Genomic DNA, 19,091 nt, shown 5'->3' with positions numbered 1-19,091 from the left:
GTGATGCTAGAGGTTAATCCATCCTGGAGCAGGGTTCTTCTTTACCCATGGGCCTGCTAAGCTAGATAGTTTGTGTGCTCCAAAATTTAATGGTGGGACATTTGTAGGATAAAATTTTCTTGTCTATCCCAAAGGTGAGAAATAGAAAAGAAGGGAGTGAAAAGTTCCAGATAAACCCAGAAGTTAATAAGGCAAATTTCATTCTCTGTAGGTTCGGGGATAATTTGATGTTCTCTCCTCTAGGCCCACTGGGTGGCAATGTCAGTCTCACAGCTGAGATGGCCAGATATTTTCAAGGCTGTTTTCCCATTAGCCAGTAGTTAATGACTGTGAACGCTTTACATTATTTTCTCAGCAGTTATTAAGTATGGAATCACAGGGTCAGGGCTGCCCAGGAAGGTCATACAGACTGGTTGCTTCTGGCTCTGTGGTTGTACTCAGCTCAGGCAGTCTGCGCTGCTCTCCTCAGCAGTGTACTAGCTATCTCCCCATTATGTTGTGCATTCGTTGACTCCAGAGTGGGGACAGTTTCCTGCTGTTGACTGGCAAGGCTGGCGTTTTGAAAGCAGCCTTAGCTCCTAAGCCGTTTCTCTTCCTGCTAGCATGTCTTTACTTCATCTGCAAAGCACTGGAGAAAGACTGCCGGTACAGCAAAGGCCTGGTCCTCAAGGAGAAGATTTTTGAAGAGCAACCTTGTCTCCGGAAGGACTCACTCCGAATGTTCCTCAAATGGTAAGGCCCACATGACATCACCGTGTGCTGGTAAGCATCAGGAGCACCCGTCATTCTCTGTCTCTGTCCGGATCGCTGTGTGATTGGCGTCCCTGGATGCCAGGGCTTATCGCCTGTGCCGTCCTCATCGCCGAGCTTACTTTACCTGCCAGTTTCTTGTTTGGTGGGGTTAGGTACTAGGAGTTGAACTCAGGGTTACAGTTCCTGCCAAGATTTTGTCATCAGTACTGCTCAAATTCAGTATCCCAAGCATACCCCGATTTTGTGCCACCCCTGCCATGCTTCCAGAGCAAAGCCCATTACTACCTGTATTACCCAGAGGCCCTTTGCAGCCTGGGCCCTTCCTTCTCTTTGCTTTACCTCCTGCTATTCCCTCTATTGTTAGAGCTGCCGCAGGTCCCTGGCACATCCCTGCCTGGCCCTGTTGTGACCATCCTGTCTGTCTCTTCACCCTGGCTCTGACTCTGTTAACCTCCTTTGCTACTGGTTTTATGTCTACTCAGCACAAACTAGTGTCACCTGAGAGAAGGGACCTCAATGGAGAGAGGGCCTCCCTAAGATTAGTAGGCTGCAGGGCATTGTGTTAGTTAGGGATTGGTGCCGGCACTGGGCTGGTAGTCCTGTGCTCTATAAGAAAGCAGGCTGAGCAAGTTATGAGGAGCACGGCAGCAAGCAGCACTCTTCCATGGCTTCTGCATCGGCTCCCGCCACCAGGTTCCTGCCCTGACTTCCCTCAGTCATGGACTATTACCTGGGTGTATAAGCGAAGTGGACTCTTTGTTCCCCAAGTTGATTTTTAGTCATGATATTTTATCACAGTGATAGAAACTCTGTCTAGGACACCTCGCCTGTCATGACCCCATTTCTCTACCCCTTTTGCATAGTTTCTCCTTTACAGTGCCGTTTTCTGATGGTGCTTCTGCAGCTTTCTGAGCTCCGTGCCCCTCCTCCTCAATCTCACCACCCAGAAAACCCTTGCCAGTCAGGTGGTCCCCGGCCCTGGAATTTACCTCTTGGGGATTAGTGGCTGTTCATCTCAGGCTGTTCTCTGTACCCTTGATGAACTAAGGTTTCTGGTGAGGTTAAGTCGCTTGAGTGGCTGTGTCAGGTAGACCTGCTGGAGGCACCAGGACGGTCTGGGTTCTAAGAGGGCAGGTGTAAGTGGCACCTGAGACCTTGAGATCCCAATCTTTGTGTATTTTGGAGACACCATTGATTTTAGTGAACATAATTTGTCTAGTGGCTTTATTGGAAAAACAGTCATTTCTTTGCTGTGGCTTTTCGGACACAAAGCATTACCATACTGTTAATACATATGAAAACTCTGTGGAAAGAACAAAGGGCTTTTGTGATTTCCACTGTGTATGGGTATAGGAGTGCTGATAACTACCCATTGGAAGTCAGAGTCAAGTTGTAATTTACTAACTAAAGGGTATTCACTTAAATGGATCCTTGTTTATAAAATTTTAGAAGTGACTCTAGCTTTAACACTGATTACCCCCTGTCTTAAACACTTTTAGTGACATGTCAATTCACGATGTGTCGGTGAGTCCAGCAGAGACACAGGCCATTGTGGAAGAGGCTCTGGGGCTGCGGAAGAAGAGACAAGCACTGATCATTCGAGAGAAGGAGCCAGACTTGAAACTAGTGCAGCCCATACCTTTCTTCACGTAGGTATCTGGTTTCTCTAGGAATGTTGGGTTGGCTGCTAAGAGACTCCCTACGCAGGAGGGAGAGACCCCAGGTCAGACCTGGGCTGGTGGCAGGGGGTGGCTGGAGAGCTGGAGGCAGGTACCTGTTTGCAGGCTACTAAAAAGCATCTTAGCTCTCTTAAGCATGCCCAGTGCAAGTTGCTCACCCCAGTCACTAGGAGTATCTCTGTCCTTCTCAGCCTTCTCTTCCAACAAGGAGAAAGAACATTAACAATAGGTGGATACCAGCCAGGTGGGAGCCTGGAATCCTGGAGTTTGTCACAGGTGTGGACTTCCCTGGGTGTTGGGTCTGTACTCTTATCCGGGCCAGATGAGGTGTCCTGATGGGCGTAGCGGAGTCCTTGTGAGCCCTGTAATGTGTTAGTGGCCCTTTCCTTCTTGGAAGGTGGCCCACTGGAGTTGGAGTAGTAAGAACTGGCTTTTTGTTTTGTTTTGTTTGCTTCAAAAATTCTGGTGTTACAGTTAAGCTCATGCCTGAAATCCCAGAACTGGGAGGCTGAAGCAGATGAGTCTCTGGTTTCCAGACCAGACTGCACTGCATAGTGAGTTTGAGGCCAGCTGGGGCTACACAATGAGACTGCCTCAAGAGTACATATGCACACACAAGTTCTGCCATCAAATCTTGAGTCTAAATTTAGCATGTCCTGCCATCATTGCTGTACTCTGAACCCCCTTACCCCTCAATAGGCACCTTATTCAGGGTCATTGCCACTGTGATAATAGAGCTCCCCCGGGCCTCTTTACAGTCCTGATGCTGGTAGTTGGGTGACACTGGGAGCATTACATGCTATTTCTTAAAAACTGGGAACAGCATCCCTCCTTTGTAGGGGATGGTGTAATGAAAGAGAACATTAGGGGTCTCTGCTGAGGTGAGGAGCAGGAAGATACTAGATCTCTGCACCTGCTCTGTCTTGGACTTCTCCACTTTAGCATATGCTGGATTCAACATTTTTTTTTTGTTATGATGGTGTCAAAATGTTGAGTGCCTTCTCTCTGTTCTTTGAGATCACAGCTCTAGAACAGTTCTGCTGAGCCTGTACAGGCCAGTTGGCTTTTGTGACAGGTGTTAACCAGGTGTGGTGGCCCTTTCTTTGCAGGTGGAAGTGCCTTGGAGAGAGCTTGCTGGCCATGTACAATCACCTCACCACTTGTGAGCCCCCAAGGCCCAGCCTTGGGAAGAGGATTGACCTATCTGACTACCAGGACCCCAGCCAGCTCCTCGCATCCCCTGTAGTGGTTGCAGCTGTCAGTGTTGTCCAGCCAAGTCCAGCTCTGGCTGTGGCTGAGCCTGTGCTCTCCTATACCTCTGTGACCACAGCGAGCTTCCCACTGCACAGCCCCGGCCTGCTGGATACAGGCACTCCTCTGGGTGAGCAGGCCTTGTGAAGTCACATTCCTGAAAGCCCATATATGTTGAGCAGGGGGCCTTGGCATCTCCGGGGAGATATGGTCCTTGTGCCCTGAGTGAAAAGGAGAGCTCCAGTCTTGTAGAAAACTGATGAGCCTGGCCACAGGGCTAGCACAGAAGCATTGACACTCAGGGGATGGGGCTCTAAATGCAGCTCCATGACAGACCCCCTTCCTAACTGCTAAGTCTTGGCATAAAAGTTCCTTTTCCCTCGGTCGGGTGGTGATGCCACATGCCTTTAGTCCTCACACTTGGAAGGCAGAAGCAGGCAGATCTCTATGACTTTGAGGCCAGGCTGGTCTACAGAGTGAGTTCCAGGATAGAGAAAACCTATCTCATAAAGAAAGAAAGAAAGAAAGAAAGAAAGAAAAGAAAGAAAGAAAGAAAGAGCAGTACATCTTCCCCTTATTATGTCCTTGCTGTTGGTCCTGCCTTCTTGCTGGATGCATTCTGTTTGTAGACCTTAGAATCATTAGAGTCATTATCATATGTGATAGTACATTTTTATTACCCCTGGACTGTAAAGAGTTTTTACCAAAAGCTCCCATGTAGATTTCTGATTTTCCTGCCACTGGCTGTTAAAGATGTTTCTAAATGACTGTAGCATGGCTGTTTCTTTTCTGTTTCACACATGACATTCCTCTGTTCTTCATATGGCCCAGAGGCTCTTGAAGTTGGTTAGTATTGAAGGTAGGAGTGTTCCAAGCCCTGGCCTGGGGTCTTCTCAGCTCAAGAAGTGTATGAGAGTTAAGGAACTCAGGACTCTGTTGTTAAAAAAGAAAGATTTCATGACTGTTACAGAAGGTTTCAGTGTTGGACTTGTAAAGGGGCAGAGGGCAGTGGGTCTGTGTGTCATTTCCTCTCCTGCCATTGTGTAACGTATAGTTTTTCATTCTTTGTGAAGGTGATGTTTCTGGAGGAGATAAATCTAAGAAAGGGGTAAAGCGTAAGAAGACTTTAGAAGAAAGTGGAGAGACAGCCAAGCGGAGGTCTGCCCGTGTCCGAAACACCAAGTGTAAAAAAGAAGAGAAAGTGGATTTCCAGGGGCTCCTGGTAAAGTTCTTGCCGTCCAGGTACTGTACGCTTCGTGTGTTTTCTAAAGTAGCCTGCAAACTGCTGTTCTTTTCTCTCAGCAGCGTTTTTCAGCCTATTACTACCCTCCTCTGGGGGCCTCCCTAGCTTTCCCTTGATGTTTGCTTGATTACAGTGTGTAGATTCACTAGATTGGCTTGTTGGAGTTTTCTCACCTCCTGAATACAGACAGGAGCTGACTGGTTTATCCATTCTGGAGTAGCCACTTCCACAGTCAGGGAGGTAGAGTCAGCATAGTCATGATGCCCACTTTTTCTCAGGTGCTTTAGGGCTGCTGTACATGCTTATAGAGTGAGTGTGTGCTGCCTGACTTTATGATGCCACGACTCCATTGCACTCTGAGAAGATGGTGGAAGAGCCTGTTCTTTCATTTTATTGATTCTTCATGTACCTTAAAGAATTGTAGGGGAGACAGTGACAGCTCTCAGAAACGGGAAGGTCCTGGGCCTCTCTCTACTTCTGACCTAAGTTCCTGCTGCTCCTGCCTTGGCCTTGTCTGTTCTCCAGAAGCTCCAGGCTCTCTATCTGAGCTTCCCAGGGCTTATCATGCCAGTGGGTCTGCTTCCTGGTGCCCGCGTTCCCACTCCTAGAAGACCGAAAAGAGCAAGTAATGTACTTGGCTCCATCACTTTCTCCTATACAGCATCTGGGCCGCATATTTTTGGCTTGCCAGGACTTCCTCTCTCATCTCCTCTGTGTTTTCATGAGTTGATGCCTTTTCTCCCTCCACTCTGACCCATGTAGGGTTTGATCAGTACACCGTCAAGAGTCTTTGGCTGTCATTTTGTCTAGTGACGGTTTATTTCAGTAGTGACTCTGACAGAGTGAAAGAGTAACCTAGAGGCTTTAGCAGACTTTTACATCCGTCTTATATCTGACACTTAACCTCCCTTCTTTTCCCTTCCCCATCTCTCCCATGAGGGTAACAGTCTTAGAACAAGGGTGGTTTTAGTACAGAGCTAAGGCAGGACCAAGGTGGAGATGTGACGCCTTCTGCTGGGCTTCTCCTGAGATATAGTACAGCAAAGTGTCTCTTTGGAAGAGTGGAGGATTGTGTTGTAGTTGAGTGATCCTGTGCTCCCCTTAGCCCTGCTGCCGCAATTACCCTGGGGTCTTGGTCACTGCCTTCTCTGTGTGGAGTTATGTCTACTTGATTTGAGTTAGTTTCTGTGGAGTTTTAATATGTTACTTTGAATGTCCTGATAACAGTATAATAGGTTGCTTGCTGGAGTGTATGTGCAGTAAATAGTAGACGTGTGTAAGTGCCCTGAATGTTATGCTGTAGAGGTGTTACTTGAGAAAGCTACAAGAGTGGCCAAAACATAGTCTCCAGGAAGAGTCTAAGGTTGGTGTCTGTAATGTCAGGAGCTGAGATGGGCGTGACGTGTCCCACACTGGGCAGTCCTGAGGCCCCACAGCACATCTGTGTTTGCCTTTGTGCCTGCTCTTGAGCTTCTACTCAATGCTTAGCCCTTCCCTCTTTTGACTCTGTCTAAAGCAAGTGCTTGGTGGTTGGTCCTTTTTGGATTGTTTGTGTTTGAGTACCTGCCTATGGAGTACCTCTCCAGATAAGAGATGAGCTTCCTGTTGGCCATCCCCCTGTGTTTATTGTTGGATTCTGGCACCAAGCTTTGTGCCTGGCACATCTGTTGGTGGTTTAAGGGGACAAGTGTGGGTATACACCAGTCCCAGACATATGAAGTCTGGAGAGGAGCCGTGTCTCCTGGGGCCTGGCTGTGGCTGTTCTCACCCATCTGTTTCAGTGTACGTCATCTTGGCTCGATTAAGTTGCTCTACTTGAAGGAGTTGGGATGCTCTGTCCCAGTTAGCGGTATGGCTTTTGTGATTTTAGTATGTTCCATGTAGATTAAGAAAACTGGACCCTGAGGAGGAAGATGATCCATTTAATAGCTATGAAGTTCAGTCAGAAGCCAAACTGGAGAGCTTCTCGAATGTGGGACTTCATCGACTATCCTTTGATTCAGCCACATTCATGGAATCGGGTAAGGGTCAACCATGTGATCGGTCACTGCTGGCCACTCTTCCTTCTGTCAGCCTGTCAGCTGCCTGGCTTTTGCTCTGCAGGATGGTTCTGGGTGTTTCATAAGAGTTGGGAAGGAGCTGCCTGTCAGCTGAGGGGTCTGCTGAGAGTCCAGGGGCATACTTGCTGTGCTCCTGAGGCTGCATACTTAACGCTGAGCTCAGAGGCGTGCCTTGCAAGTTTAACGTGTGTTATCACATTGCTCTGTGAGTACTATGCTTTGTGCATATGATCTCACTCACTGCACATGGCAGCTCTGGTCAGCACTTTTGATATCCTTCTTAGACAGGGGACCTTGGAAAGGTTTGTTCACTGCTGACAAGTGCTGGAAGCAGCACTGAACCCTGGTAGCCTGGCCTCAGCACGTCAGCGTGGCCTTATGGCCACATAGATTGTGTGGGGGAGGGCGGGACACAGGGAGAGGAGAACCTGGGGTCTGCAGGGCTGCTCATTTTGCCAAGGTTATTTGCCTTCTCTGGACAGAGAAGCAGGATGTACATGAGTTCCTGATGGAGAACCTGAGCAACGGGGGCATCCTGGAGCTGATGATGCGCTACCTGAAGAGCATGGGCCACAAGTTCTTGCTGAAGTGGCCCCTGGGCCTGGCGGAGGTCGTTCTTAGCGTCTACCACAGCTGGAGGAGACACAGCACCAGTCTGCCCAACCCACTGCTCAGGGACTGCAGCAACAAGCACATCAAGGTTGGGGCTCTTCAGGGCTAGTGGCAGTGGGTACCAGGAGACAGTGAGGGATCTTCCATGGGTTCAGGGCTGGTGTGTCCAGCCCACTAACTGTATTTACCTCTGGGTCTGGAACTGGGGCCACTATGCAGTTTGAGGCCCCTAATGACTGAATGGAGAACTCTAGGGGTGAGAGTGAGTATAGTGGACCGGAAGGAGGCTGAAGCCGGTTGAGCCATGGTGGTCACTGAGTCTATTAATGGCAGTGCAGTGGAGTTGAGCTTCTGGAACACAACTGATAAGATATCTAGACTTGAGTAAGAAGAAGCCGTGGGGAGGGCTTCTAGTGTTGTTTACTGAGATGGAAGAGGTTACAGGGGAAAGAAAAGGAAGCATGGCTATATTTGATAAACTATTACTAGTTTTAAAAAATGTTTTTGTGTGTGTCTTTGGTATTGGAGGCCTTGTCCGTGCTAGGTACCGCATTCTACCACTGAGCTCTATCCTCAGCCCCATTCATAGATTACTCAAGTGAGAAAGCAGTAGTATAGACGCTGAGGGGGGTGTCTGGGGAGCAAGAGGAGTCTCCAGCAGTTGGGAGCCAAGCCTTTCTCACCTCCGTCTACTGCATTCTCTGTCCCAGGCGCCTGCTCTAGTGTTTTCAGGAGCTCAAGGCAGCAGGCTCTCAGGGCCATTTCTCTTGTTGAAGGTAGAATGCCAGATGCTGAGGTGGGAAGTGGGAGCCATCAGGGTCTGTTTTAGTTATTTTTATATTGTTGTGATAAGACACCATGACCACAGCAAGTTATAGAAGGAAGGGTTTCTTTGGGGCCTCCAGTTCCAGAGGGATGAGAGTCCCTCACCATCATGGTAGGGAGCATGGCGGCAGGCAGGCAGGCAGGCAGGGTGCCGGAGCAGCAGCTGAGAGCTCATACCCCAGTGACACGCCTTCTCCAGCAAGGCCATGCATTCTAAGTCTTCCTAAACAGTTTCACCAACTGGGGACCAAGTATTGAAACCTGCCAGCCTGTGGGGCCGTTCTCATTCAAACTGCGGGGCCTAATCCAGGTAATCTTTCTGGCTGAGAGTCAGGCTGGAGCTGGCATGCCTAGAGACCCATTGCTTCTTCTCTGAGCAGACCTCACTGGGATACCTCCAAGTAGCTTTTCCCACTGGGCCTTGTTCCCTTCAGGAACAGTATGAATCAGCAGGAGCCAGCATTTGGAATCAAGAGATGGAGCTAACCATGTCCCAGCTGGGCCTGCCCGCAGTGCCCCTCACTGCGTCTTAGCTTCCTTAGTGCTTTGGGGATGACACATACTGTTGCTGGCACTTTTGAGTGCTGAAAGGTGGATCCCTGTGTCTGGCCTGACAGGGGTGAGGTGACAGACAGGCTGCTGCTTCTTTAGGTACAGCCATCCCTCGGTATTTTGTTTTTGTAAACACCCTGACGAGTAGATATTATCACTTAGGAATAGAAAACAGGTAGAAAGAAATATGTTTTCATCAAAAGTAAATTTAGGAGCAGCAAGAGATGGCTCAAGAAAGAGCTTACTGTATAGTCACTGACAGCCTGACTTTGATCCCTGGAGCCCATGCAAAGGTGGAAGGAGAACTCTACAGAGTTCTCTGACCCTCCACACGTGACACAGCACACGTGTGTACACACACATACACACACACACACCCCCCATTAAGAATAATATAAATAAATAAATTGAAACAGCTCTGTAAACGTTTTAGTGCTGAGGGTGTAGCACAATTAGTAGAATGTTGGCAAAGCGTGCACTAAGTCAGGGTGTGCCCCCCGCCCCCCCGCCCCCCGCCAGCCCTGGAGCACACAGTTGAGCATGGTGGCACATGGCTGTAATCTCAGTATCTCAGTGCGTGGGAGATGAGAACAAGAGTAGAGAAGTTCGAGGTCAGCCGTTGGCTTCATAGTCATTTTGAGGCCAAGCTTGGAATACACCAGACTCTACCCTAAAGAAAGGTTAGTTTTAGTTTGGTCACCGCATGATTTGGCAAATCATGCGAGGTTCTCCACCCTTCCTGTGCTTCTTGCCTTGCAGGACATGATGCTGATGTCTCTCTCCTGCATGGAGCTCCAACTGGACCAGTGGCTACTGACCAAAGGCAGAAGCTCCACAGGTACAGGGAGTCTATGTTCTTGCTGTGGTGATTCTCTGAACCCCAGGTGGCTGGAGGAAGCTAAAGTGGGGGTGCTGGGTCATGCAGTTCCCTGGGCACCTTCTCTGAGATGTCTTTTCAGTATCTCCAACACATCCCTTGACACTTAGGAGGCAGCAGCAGAGGTGGCTGTGACACTCACGTCCTGCACTGTTACTTGGGAGTTAAGGAAGTCGAGTCTCACTTTGGAGTGACTGAAGTGCTCTGTGTGTCTCCAGCAGTTCTCTCAGATTGTTCTTAGACTCCTGTGGAATGTACACAAGCTCAGAGTTCAGTCAGTGAAATCAGGGCCCCTTTCTCCCAGCTCTCATGTTCTCTAAGCCTGTACCTGACTGAGCTACTCTCTGGCTTGCTGCTCAGGGCATGCAAGTCTGACAACTCAAGGTACCAAATCATGGACACTTAAGGTCTACCAAAGGACGGGCTGAAGGTGGCCTCTGGGGAGCAAGAGGGTGTTTGCATGATGTACATGAGGACTTCATATTAGTCTGATGGTTTTTAGTGTCTCCCCGGAACTGCCCTGCTGGTGTGGTGACAGGCAGGTTTGGGCCTGACTTCCCGGGAACCCATTGCCTGGGTGACCTCCTGCAGCTGTCGCTTGCCTCATCTCAGCGTGACCTGTTTGAGGATGGCTGGCTGGAGTTTGTTGTCCGTGTTTACTGGCTGAAGGCACGTTTCTTGGCACTTCAGGTTAGTCCCATGGTCAGAACGTTCCCTGGGTTTGACAGAGAGGGCAGAGAACTGGTCATCTTGAGGAAATACACATTCATAACCCTACTGGGCTTGGTGTGAGGAAGTGGGGCATGGTGGGGAATTGCCAGCATGCCAGAAGCCCAAGCATGACTACCATTCTAGAAAGCGCCTCCATGCCCACCACAGAGCTCGGGAGGGCTTCTGTGTTTCCTAGCAATCCCTACTCCAGATCGCCTCTGTTGATCCTTTTTGTTTTCCTGAGAAAGCTCAGGCGTGGAACAGGATGGAACAGAGCTCTCCTAAAGGAGTGGCTGGGCAGGCTGCTCCTTCCCTGGCTGGAAAGACCAGAGTGGCTTGGCAGCTTCTCGGTACCCTTCACTGCTGGTACTGGTGCACTGGTAGAGGGGGTCAGAGATAGGCTGGACCCCAGCAGCTGCAGCAGCTCACTCTGAGGGAAGCAACGTGTGGGATGTGAGGCATGCCAATTCGAGAATATGGGCTCGCCTTGGTTTTAACTCTAGGTCTGTCCACACCTGACTGTGCTGAGGTGACCTTGGTGTATTCATGTGACATAAGTAATGGCACTTTGTCTCAGAGTTGTGGTGTGGATCACTCATTATTTATGTTCTTAGTCATGCAACAAGGATTTCTGGCAGGCCCATTTTTGGGGTGAGATTAGGGGCATAGCAATAATTGAATTAGAAACCTTAGCTTAGTGGCACATGTTTGTGATCTCAACACTTAAAAAAATGGAGTTTAAGGCCATCCTGAGCTACATAGTATCAGATCAGCCTGGACTATGAGACCCTGTCTCTTAGCAAATAAGCAAAAAACCAACTTGAGAGTGTCTGTATCTAGTAGACTAGGGATGTATGGGACCTGACATAACACAATCTGTTCTCTACCTTTTGCCCCATTTCTTGGTTTTTCTTCTGAGCAGGGAGACATGGAACAAGCCCTGGAGAACTATGACATCTGCACAGAAGTGCTCCAGAGCTCCAGTGCCATCCAGGCAGGGGCAGGGGCTGAGCAGGGGGACATCGTCATCCGGCTGCCCAACCTTCACAGTGACTCCATTGTTTCTCTGGAGGAAGTGAGTGGAAGGTTTTAATAGTATTTTCTTGGTGGAAGACATTCCAAGTTGATCTAGTCAGACCAGACTTGATCTACTCCTGTGGAATAAGAGATGCCATGTGCTGAGCAGAAGGTTCTGGAGGGGGATTAAAGTAGGAGTAGGGAGACAGTCCTGGCTCAGACTCTACTGATAGAAAGCTTGTCCACTGTCAGGGTGGAAACTTGACTAACCGTGATTTAGAAGCAGTTATTGCTCATCCCTCTTGCTGTGTAGTGGCAGCCCCAGCGGAACTGAAGGGAAGCGCAAGCTGCGCAGACCTGTGCTCATTGGCTGTGAGATGGAAGAACAGAGCACAGTGTGTATGTCAGGCATCTTCTCATCATGCTCCCTCTGTCCTGCTGCAGTTCTTGATCTGTGATGTGTTCACATGGCTCAAAGTAGCTTCTAGATTCCCTTACCTTTGCCTCAGGATAAGACTACGTATTCTGCTGCCTGTGTGCCAGGGCATGCATCGGGCCCTATGTGAGGAAAGGACCCTGGGGGTCAATGATGTGGGTCAGTCCCTTGGCTCGTTCTCTGGGTCTCTGGTACCCTGGCAGTCCATGGCTGTTCAAATCAACTTTGCTAAATGGGTGACCATAAAACTTTCACACTGTTTTGGCAGATACTGTTTGAGAACACTCTGCTCCTGAAGTGGCTATATATTTGGTTTTAAAGACTTGAATATACTTTGGCATTAGTGTAAATATTTTTGAAGGAGTGTACACACATTGTGTGGACACTGACATAAGTGAGGAGCCTAGTGTATTTTGAAATGGAGGGCTAGAATAGAATCTTGTCTTTCTCATTTGCATGGGATGACTCAAACAATGGATACATTCAAGGAGAAAGTGAGGGATTTGCCGTCAGGCACTATTTTTGGACCCTTTTCAGATTGATAAGAACCTGAAGTCCCTGGAAAGGTGCCAGTCCCTGGAGGAGATTCAGAGGCTGTTTGAGGCAGGCGACTACAGGGCTGTGGTGCATCTGCTCCGGCCCACTTTGTGTCCCAGTGGCTTTGACCGAGCCAAACACCTGGAGTTTATGACGTCCATTCCCGAGAGGCCAGCCCAGCTGCTTCTGCTGCAGGTATGTGCTCACCGCTGGGTCCCTATGTGTGCTATACGGCCTGTGCTTGTGTGTGTGTTTGAACCTCTGGGAGTTCTGAGCTAGCCTTTGAATACACAAAACTAAAAGAGAGAAGTGGGAGTTTGATGCCAGATCAAAGATATGGTCAAGATTGGGATAATGTTAAAACTTAGGAGTTCAGGTTTGTTACCAGGTGTGCTCAGGGCAAGCCCACACTTGACTGAACTTTGCCAGGCAGAGGAGGAAAAAAAAGGTCAAGATACCATCCACCTATCTACTCATTTGTTAATCTCTGTTTTTATTGCATTTTAATTTAATTTTGAGTAGATGTAAAGTTGATACTGTACAATGTTAAGAATCAAGATAAAATACAGAATCATATTTGACTGCATGTTGAATAAAAATACTAGCATTGTGTTTAAAGTCACATGTGCCTTCCTGACTCCTCTCATGCCTCTGTTGCTGCTGTTGCTGTTGTGCCAGCCACATAGCAAGCACTGTGGAGGTTCCCTGTCATTATTCCCACTCCCCTCTGCCCTGACTGGATAGAGACAAGTATGGACAGTAGTAATGTTCTTGATGACAAGCTGGAACCCTGTCTCCTTACGGTTTGTGCACTAACCACAGTATATACATAAACTTCTTGGGTCTTTACCCTTTCAGTTTGGAAAGAGTACAGTAATAGTTCATCCTTTTCATTTTTCATTTTAACCATTAATTTTCTTAAACTGGGAACCACCTAAGAGGTAGGGCTGTGAGAATAAATGGGGAGGCTTCTCACTAGGAGGGGAGGAAAGGAATGGTTGACTGGACAGTGGAGAGGAGCAGAAGGCATGCTTTGGCTCCGGGCCTAGGTGAGGCAGGACTCTGCTGAGACCTAATGAGATGTGTCTGACCTTGGTTACCTTGAAGGGTTGCTTAAAATGGCAGTGTGTGGAGGGGATAGCCTTTGACAGTGATGCAGTAAGATCTAAGCGTCAAGTAGGAGGCATAGGATCAGCTTTCTCTACTCTGCAGGATGGCCTAATGCTCAGATGCTACCTTGTTACTGCTAGTGATGTCACTGGCAGATGTGGCTGGAAGCTTGCTCTTTGGGAGGAGGGTTGCCCTTTATCATTGGCTCTTTTGAGGTCTGGGTCGTGCACTAGACAATAAAGCTTCTGCTCCTAGGAATAAGTGATTTCCAATTGTTGCTGCCTATTTCTTATTGAATGGAGTGATTTAAAAAAATAATTTAAAGATAATATTTATTTATTTTGTCTTTTCTTTTTTTTTCTCCTTTATTAATTTATTCTTGTTACATCTCAATGGTTATCCCATCCCTTGTATCCTCCCATTCTTCCCTCCCTCCCATTTTCCCTTTATTCCCCTCCCCTATGACTGTTCCTGAGGGGGACTACCTCCCCCTGTATATGTTCATAGGGTATCAAGTCTCTTCTTGGTAACCTGCTGTCCTTGATAATATTTTTTTAAAGTTTATTTATTTATTATATATACAGTGCTGCCTGCATGTACATTTGCAGGCCAGAAGAGGGCATCAGATTACATTATAGATGGTTGTGAGCCACCATGTGGTTGCTGGGAATTGAACTCAGGACCTCTAGAAGAGCAGTCAGTGCTCTTAACCGCTGAGCCATCTCTCCAGCCCAAGCTCTCAGTTTTTATGTTGTCAGGATCTTTTCATATTTGCAAATGGCTGTGAGTTTGTTTCATATGCTTAGATAGCCTTTTCCAGGTTGGAGCAGTGCCATCTAGTCAAGTTACACCACACAGAGAACTGGCGCCCCTGCAATAACCTAGCAGGAGTCAGGAAGGCTCACGGTTCTAGAGGGGAGGAGGGAATATACAGTGTGCAAACAGGATGGAGTCCATTGCCCTTACCTGCCTACACGGCGGCCATGCTGTATGTTGTGCATGTTTTAACATGCCTGCTTTGGCATTTCTGGGGTGGGGATCAAATTTGGAATCCTCCTCATGGTGAGAGCGGATACCAGAATGAGCTTCCAACTCAGCCAGCCGCTTTTTATGTTCTTCAGCATAGCTCATAGTTCCTTCCTGTCCAGCTAAGGTGTAAGTGGTACTGCTTTGGGTTGTTAGTTATACTTTTTAACTGTACATAGTTTGTAAGAAACTGACTGATTTTTGCCTGTTTATTTTGAACCCCATCTGTTAAGAAATCCCCATTTCTTTTTACTGTTTCTTGTTTGTTTGAGTATGTGGCGTTGCTCACAGAGAATAATTTGGTTTCTACACTAGTTGGCAACTGGTCTTCTGAGTTTTCGTTCTTTCTGGGCTTGAACCTTATGTTCTGTTAGAGCAGTGGCTCTCAACCCTCAAGATGCCCTTAGGGCTTGAGTGGCTCTTTCTCAGGGGTTGCATATCAGACATTTACATTACAGTTTACCTCAGTGTCAGTTTTGCTACTCGCCAGCTCTGTGGCCCAGTGCACAGAGGCCCGGCTCTATACATGGGAACAGAAGGCACAGAATGTTTCTGTAAGCTCCCTGGCTGGCGGCTTGCCATATTGCCATTGTACCCACCTCAGCGTGTGCCCTTGCAGATCCCTTAAGGCTGTGTGGACACTGCTGAAGTGCGGGCTGCTCTCAGTCCTTTCCCCAGCCTCAGCCTGCGGTCCCAGTGTGTAGAGCTGACAGCACACCTTTTCGTTTTGCATCTTCTTGTGCTCAGGACTCATTGCTCCGCCTGAAGGACCACAAACAGTGTTTTGAGTGTTCTGACGTGGCTCTGAATGAGGCTGTCCAGCAGATGGTGAACTCAAGTGAATCTGCAGCCAAGGAAGAGTGGGTGGCCACAGTGACCCAGTTGCTGCTAGGCATCGAGCAGGCACTGGCATCAGACAGCAGTGGCAGCATTCTTAAGGAGTCATCCTCTACTACTGGCCTTGTCCGGCTTACCAACAACCTCATCCAGGTAACTCCCTGCTCTTTCTTGCCCTGTGCTGAGACAGCACATGTGTCTCTGATACTCACTGTGAGTTATGTACCCCAAGGGGACATGTTGGCTTCTCTGGCTAGAACTTTAGATGCAAACCTTCTGGGAGCTGCTTAGTCTGGAGGTTAGCGTTGATGTAGCACATGGTATAACAAAGATCCTCAGACTTCCTGTTCCACAGGGGCAGAACTAGGCTTAGAGAGGAGGTCCTGTGTGCGTTTAGTGTGCCGAGAGGCAGCATGAGGACTAGAGTCCAGGTCTGGCTCCCTTCTGGGTCCCTACCCCCTCCACTGCCCCAGAACTTCTAGTTGAGGTCGAGCTCTTCCAGCCTTATGTTGGCCACAGCGCCCTGTGTCACCAAGGCCAGTTCTGCTGTCGCCTAAACTCACACTCTGGCCTTGACCAAACCACATCTCCCCACTCTACCTTTTATTTTCCCCCGCCATTTTGTTCAGCCATAGTCTAGGTCCCTGCCATTTCTTTCATCAACTGGAATAGCCCTATAGTAGTCCTACCTTCTACCTTTTCAGCCCAGCTACCATCCTGGCACAGAGGCATGCACCTTCTTAAAACTGAAATATGAATGTCTCCTCCCTCACTGAACCCTTCACATTCTGTCTGGGTAGCATGCCAGGGTGCACTGATCCACACTGCTTCTCCTCTTCTATTTTCTCAGCAGAAGCTATTCTGGCCCTCTCTTGGATCCTTGCCTGCAGGTGTGCCCTGTGCCCTGTGCCCTCAGGCCCTACCCTCTTTGGGTATTGGGCATATTACAGTTGTTTACCTGGAAGCCTCAAGGGTTTGTCTCTGATCACTCTGCGCCTGGAATCTGTGTTGCCACTTGCGTTTTTATGGCAGCATCTGTATATGCCCACAGGGCTCATAGCTTCTCCACACCTGCCTTCCCCTGGGTGTTAACTCCACTTGCCACAGTCATGTGGCATGAGCAAAGATCATGAGATTGCCACTGGTCATTATGGGAGTCTGTCTGATAATAAACTGGGCTACTGGTAGGTCAATGTTCCCATGTTAGAGCTGTACGGTATATGCCTCACCTCTCCCAGAAGGCACTGCGATGTAGGTTCATCTCAACAGGGCTGGGGGGGGGGGGCTGCCATGTTGTGCTATGCTGGTTCCCTTTGCCAGGTCATCGACTGCAGCATGGCTGTTCAAGAGGAGCCCAAGGAGCCCTATGTTTCCTCAGTGCTGCCCTGGATCATCCTGCACAGGATCATCTGGCAGGAGGAAGACACCTTCCGCTCCCTGTGCCACCAGCAGCAGCTCCAGAACCCAGCAGAGGAAGGTGTGCTGGCCTCACCCACCTGTCCTTGTCTGTTCCATGTGTGTGGTAGGCCCCAAGGCCTTGTGCAGGCACTGTGAGTAGCTGCATCCCTTATGAGCTGTTCCACCTGTTCAGCTCTGCAGCACTGTGCTATTTATTTCTCAGAAGTCTTGCTGTAGGCACGCCTCGGGGTCCCCACACCTCATTGACACCATTTGGTTGCTGCTCAATTGATTTTTGTTTATAAATTTCTAGTAATGAATGTTGGTAGAACTCTTGACATTTCGTACTAAATTCTATATCCAAACAACTGGAGTTGTGAAAAAATGTAACTATAACTGTTTATTATTTTTCTTATAAAGATGAAAATTAGTTATCCATACCAAAGAGTTTTCTAATAGCTACAGGAATTGCAGGGAGTGGTAGCATGTACATTTAATCCCAGCTCTTGGGTGGCAGAGGCTGGTGGATCTCTGTGAGTTCGAGGCCAGCCTAGTCTAGATAGCAAGTTCCAAGACAGATAAGTCTTGCATAGAAAGACTCTGTCTCAAACAAACAAACAGGAGGAGGAGGAGGAGGAGGAGGAGGAGGGAGAGGAAGAGGAGGAGGAAGAGGAGGAAACACAGGCAAACAGCTTGCCCAGGGAAGAGCGGTCATGTTTTGTGGACAGGTAGGCATGGCATTGTCTCTCCGCTTTGTTTTCTGTCCTGTGGGATGGGAGCTGACCAGATTCTGGGACAGAATCCCAATATCCTCTCTTTATAGAGAGCTGGTTGGTGGAGAAGCCCCTCTAAAACCTCTTGGCCTTCTCAGAGGAATATGGGGCAAGGGAGTACTTCTATCCTCCTCTGACCAGACTTAATTCCAAAGACATGGCACAGGATTGAGCACACTTCTGCCTGAGTGGTGAGAGGCCTTAAGAGCTCATAGCAGGCACTGAATCGGGGCTGTCTGTTAGGCATCAATGCTTGTAAAATGAAGCGAGAAGCAGCAGGATTGGGCAGAAGGAGAAGTTACCCTGTGATGTTAACCTTACAAGCCTTGGCTAGGCTGGCAGGGAGCTCTAGAGTGACAGTGGCTTTTCAGAGCTGGCCTGCTATTTCATCTCACTGGTTGTGGGCTCCTGGAAGTGCATGGCCTCAGATAAAGTCCTGCAGCTTTTGTAGACACTGAAGGAACTGACAACCAGAGATTTCCTAAGAGAAGTATCAGAGACAGTAGAGCCTTGGCTGCCTTTTCTACCTCTGTAGACACAGTTGTGCATGAGGGGTGTTAAAACTTGTTGTGCCAGCCGTGGTGGCACACGCCTTTAATCTCAGCACTCAGGAGGCAGAGGCAGGCAGATCTTGTGAGTTCGAGGCCACTCTGGTCTACAAAGCGAGTCCAGGACAGTCAAGGCTACACAGACAAACCCTATCTTGGAAAAACAAAACAAAACAACCTGTAGTTTTAAGGAAGAGTTAGGTAGCAGTTATATTGGAGAAAATTCATGATTTGTAAGATTACCCATGTCAGACAACTCATAGCCGCCTGTAACTCCAGATCCAGAGCACTCTGGTTACCACAGGCACCCAAATCCACACTGCAAACAAGATACACATACAGAAAAAGAAAAAAGTAAAATCTTAGAAGAAGAAGAAGGAGGAGGAGGAAGAAGAGGAGGAGGAGGAGAAGAAGAAGATGATTTAGTGCCCTGTTCTGAGATCTGGTGCCCTCTTCTAGCTTGCTGGCCCACATGCAGGCAGAATACTATATATATAAAGGAAGGAAGCAAGAAAAAAAGAAAGATGGAAATGGAAACTGAAGAACCCATGAGGTCTGGAATGGCCTGAGCCTTTATTAACTTAAGGAATTTTTTTTTTTTTTTTGAGAGGGGAGGTTACTTTTTTGTTTGGGACTGACCAATAGTAAATTTTCATAAAATATATTTTAGCTATGTGTTTTGGTCTTTTCTATTTAGATATGTTCTTTCTTAATTCACTTCCCCCACTCTCCCAAAAGAGCCAATTATAAGGTGCTTATGTCTAGCCCAGAGATCCAAGAATACTGAGACTCTTGAAGGAAGTAGTAATAATTTAGAGATGAACAAACATTTAATAGCAATTCAAT

At 48.2% G+C, this 19,091-nt stretch overlaps 1 protein-coding gene across 8 annotated transcripts in view; it reads left to right on the top strand.

Moving 5' to 3' along the window:
* Positions 1-19,091, top strand: part of CABIN1 (calcineurin binding protein 1) — a 126,682-nt gene that overhangs the window by 14,266 nt on the left and 93,325 nt on the right. For all 8 annotated transcript variants that reach the window (XM_084753126.1, XM_084753125.1, XM_084753124.1 and 5 more), the window contains 12 exons: positions 603-732; positions 2,253-2,402; positions 3,542-3,813; positions 4,757-4,925; positions 6,811-6,947; positions 7,469-7,686; positions 9,735-9,813; positions 10,355-10,542; positions 11,486-11,638; positions 12,554-12,748; positions 15,437-15,679; positions 16,847-17,003. In XM_084753126.1, coding sequence (XP_084609252.1) covers positions 603-732; positions 2,253-2,402; positions 3,542-3,813; positions 4,757-4,925; positions 6,811-6,947; positions 7,469-7,686; positions 9,735-9,813; positions 10,355-10,542; positions 11,486-11,638; positions 12,554-12,748; positions 15,437-15,679; positions 16,847-17,003 — 2,091 coding nt within the window. The remainder of the gene's footprint in view (positions 1-602; positions 733-2,252; positions 2,403-3,541; positions 3,814-4,756; positions 4,926-6,810; positions 6,948-7,468; positions 7,687-9,734; positions 9,814-10,354; positions 10,543-11,485; positions 11,639-12,553; positions 12,749-15,436; positions 15,680-16,846; positions 17,004-19,091) is intronic.

Source organism: Acomys minous, assembly GCF_964271855.1.
Source record: "Acomys minous genome assembly, chromosome: 13".
Classification (NCBI taxonomy): Eukaryota; Metazoa; Chordata; class Mammalia; order Rodentia; family Muridae; genus Acomys; species Acomys minous.
This window is presented reverse-complemented; position numbering and strand designations above follow the sequence as displayed.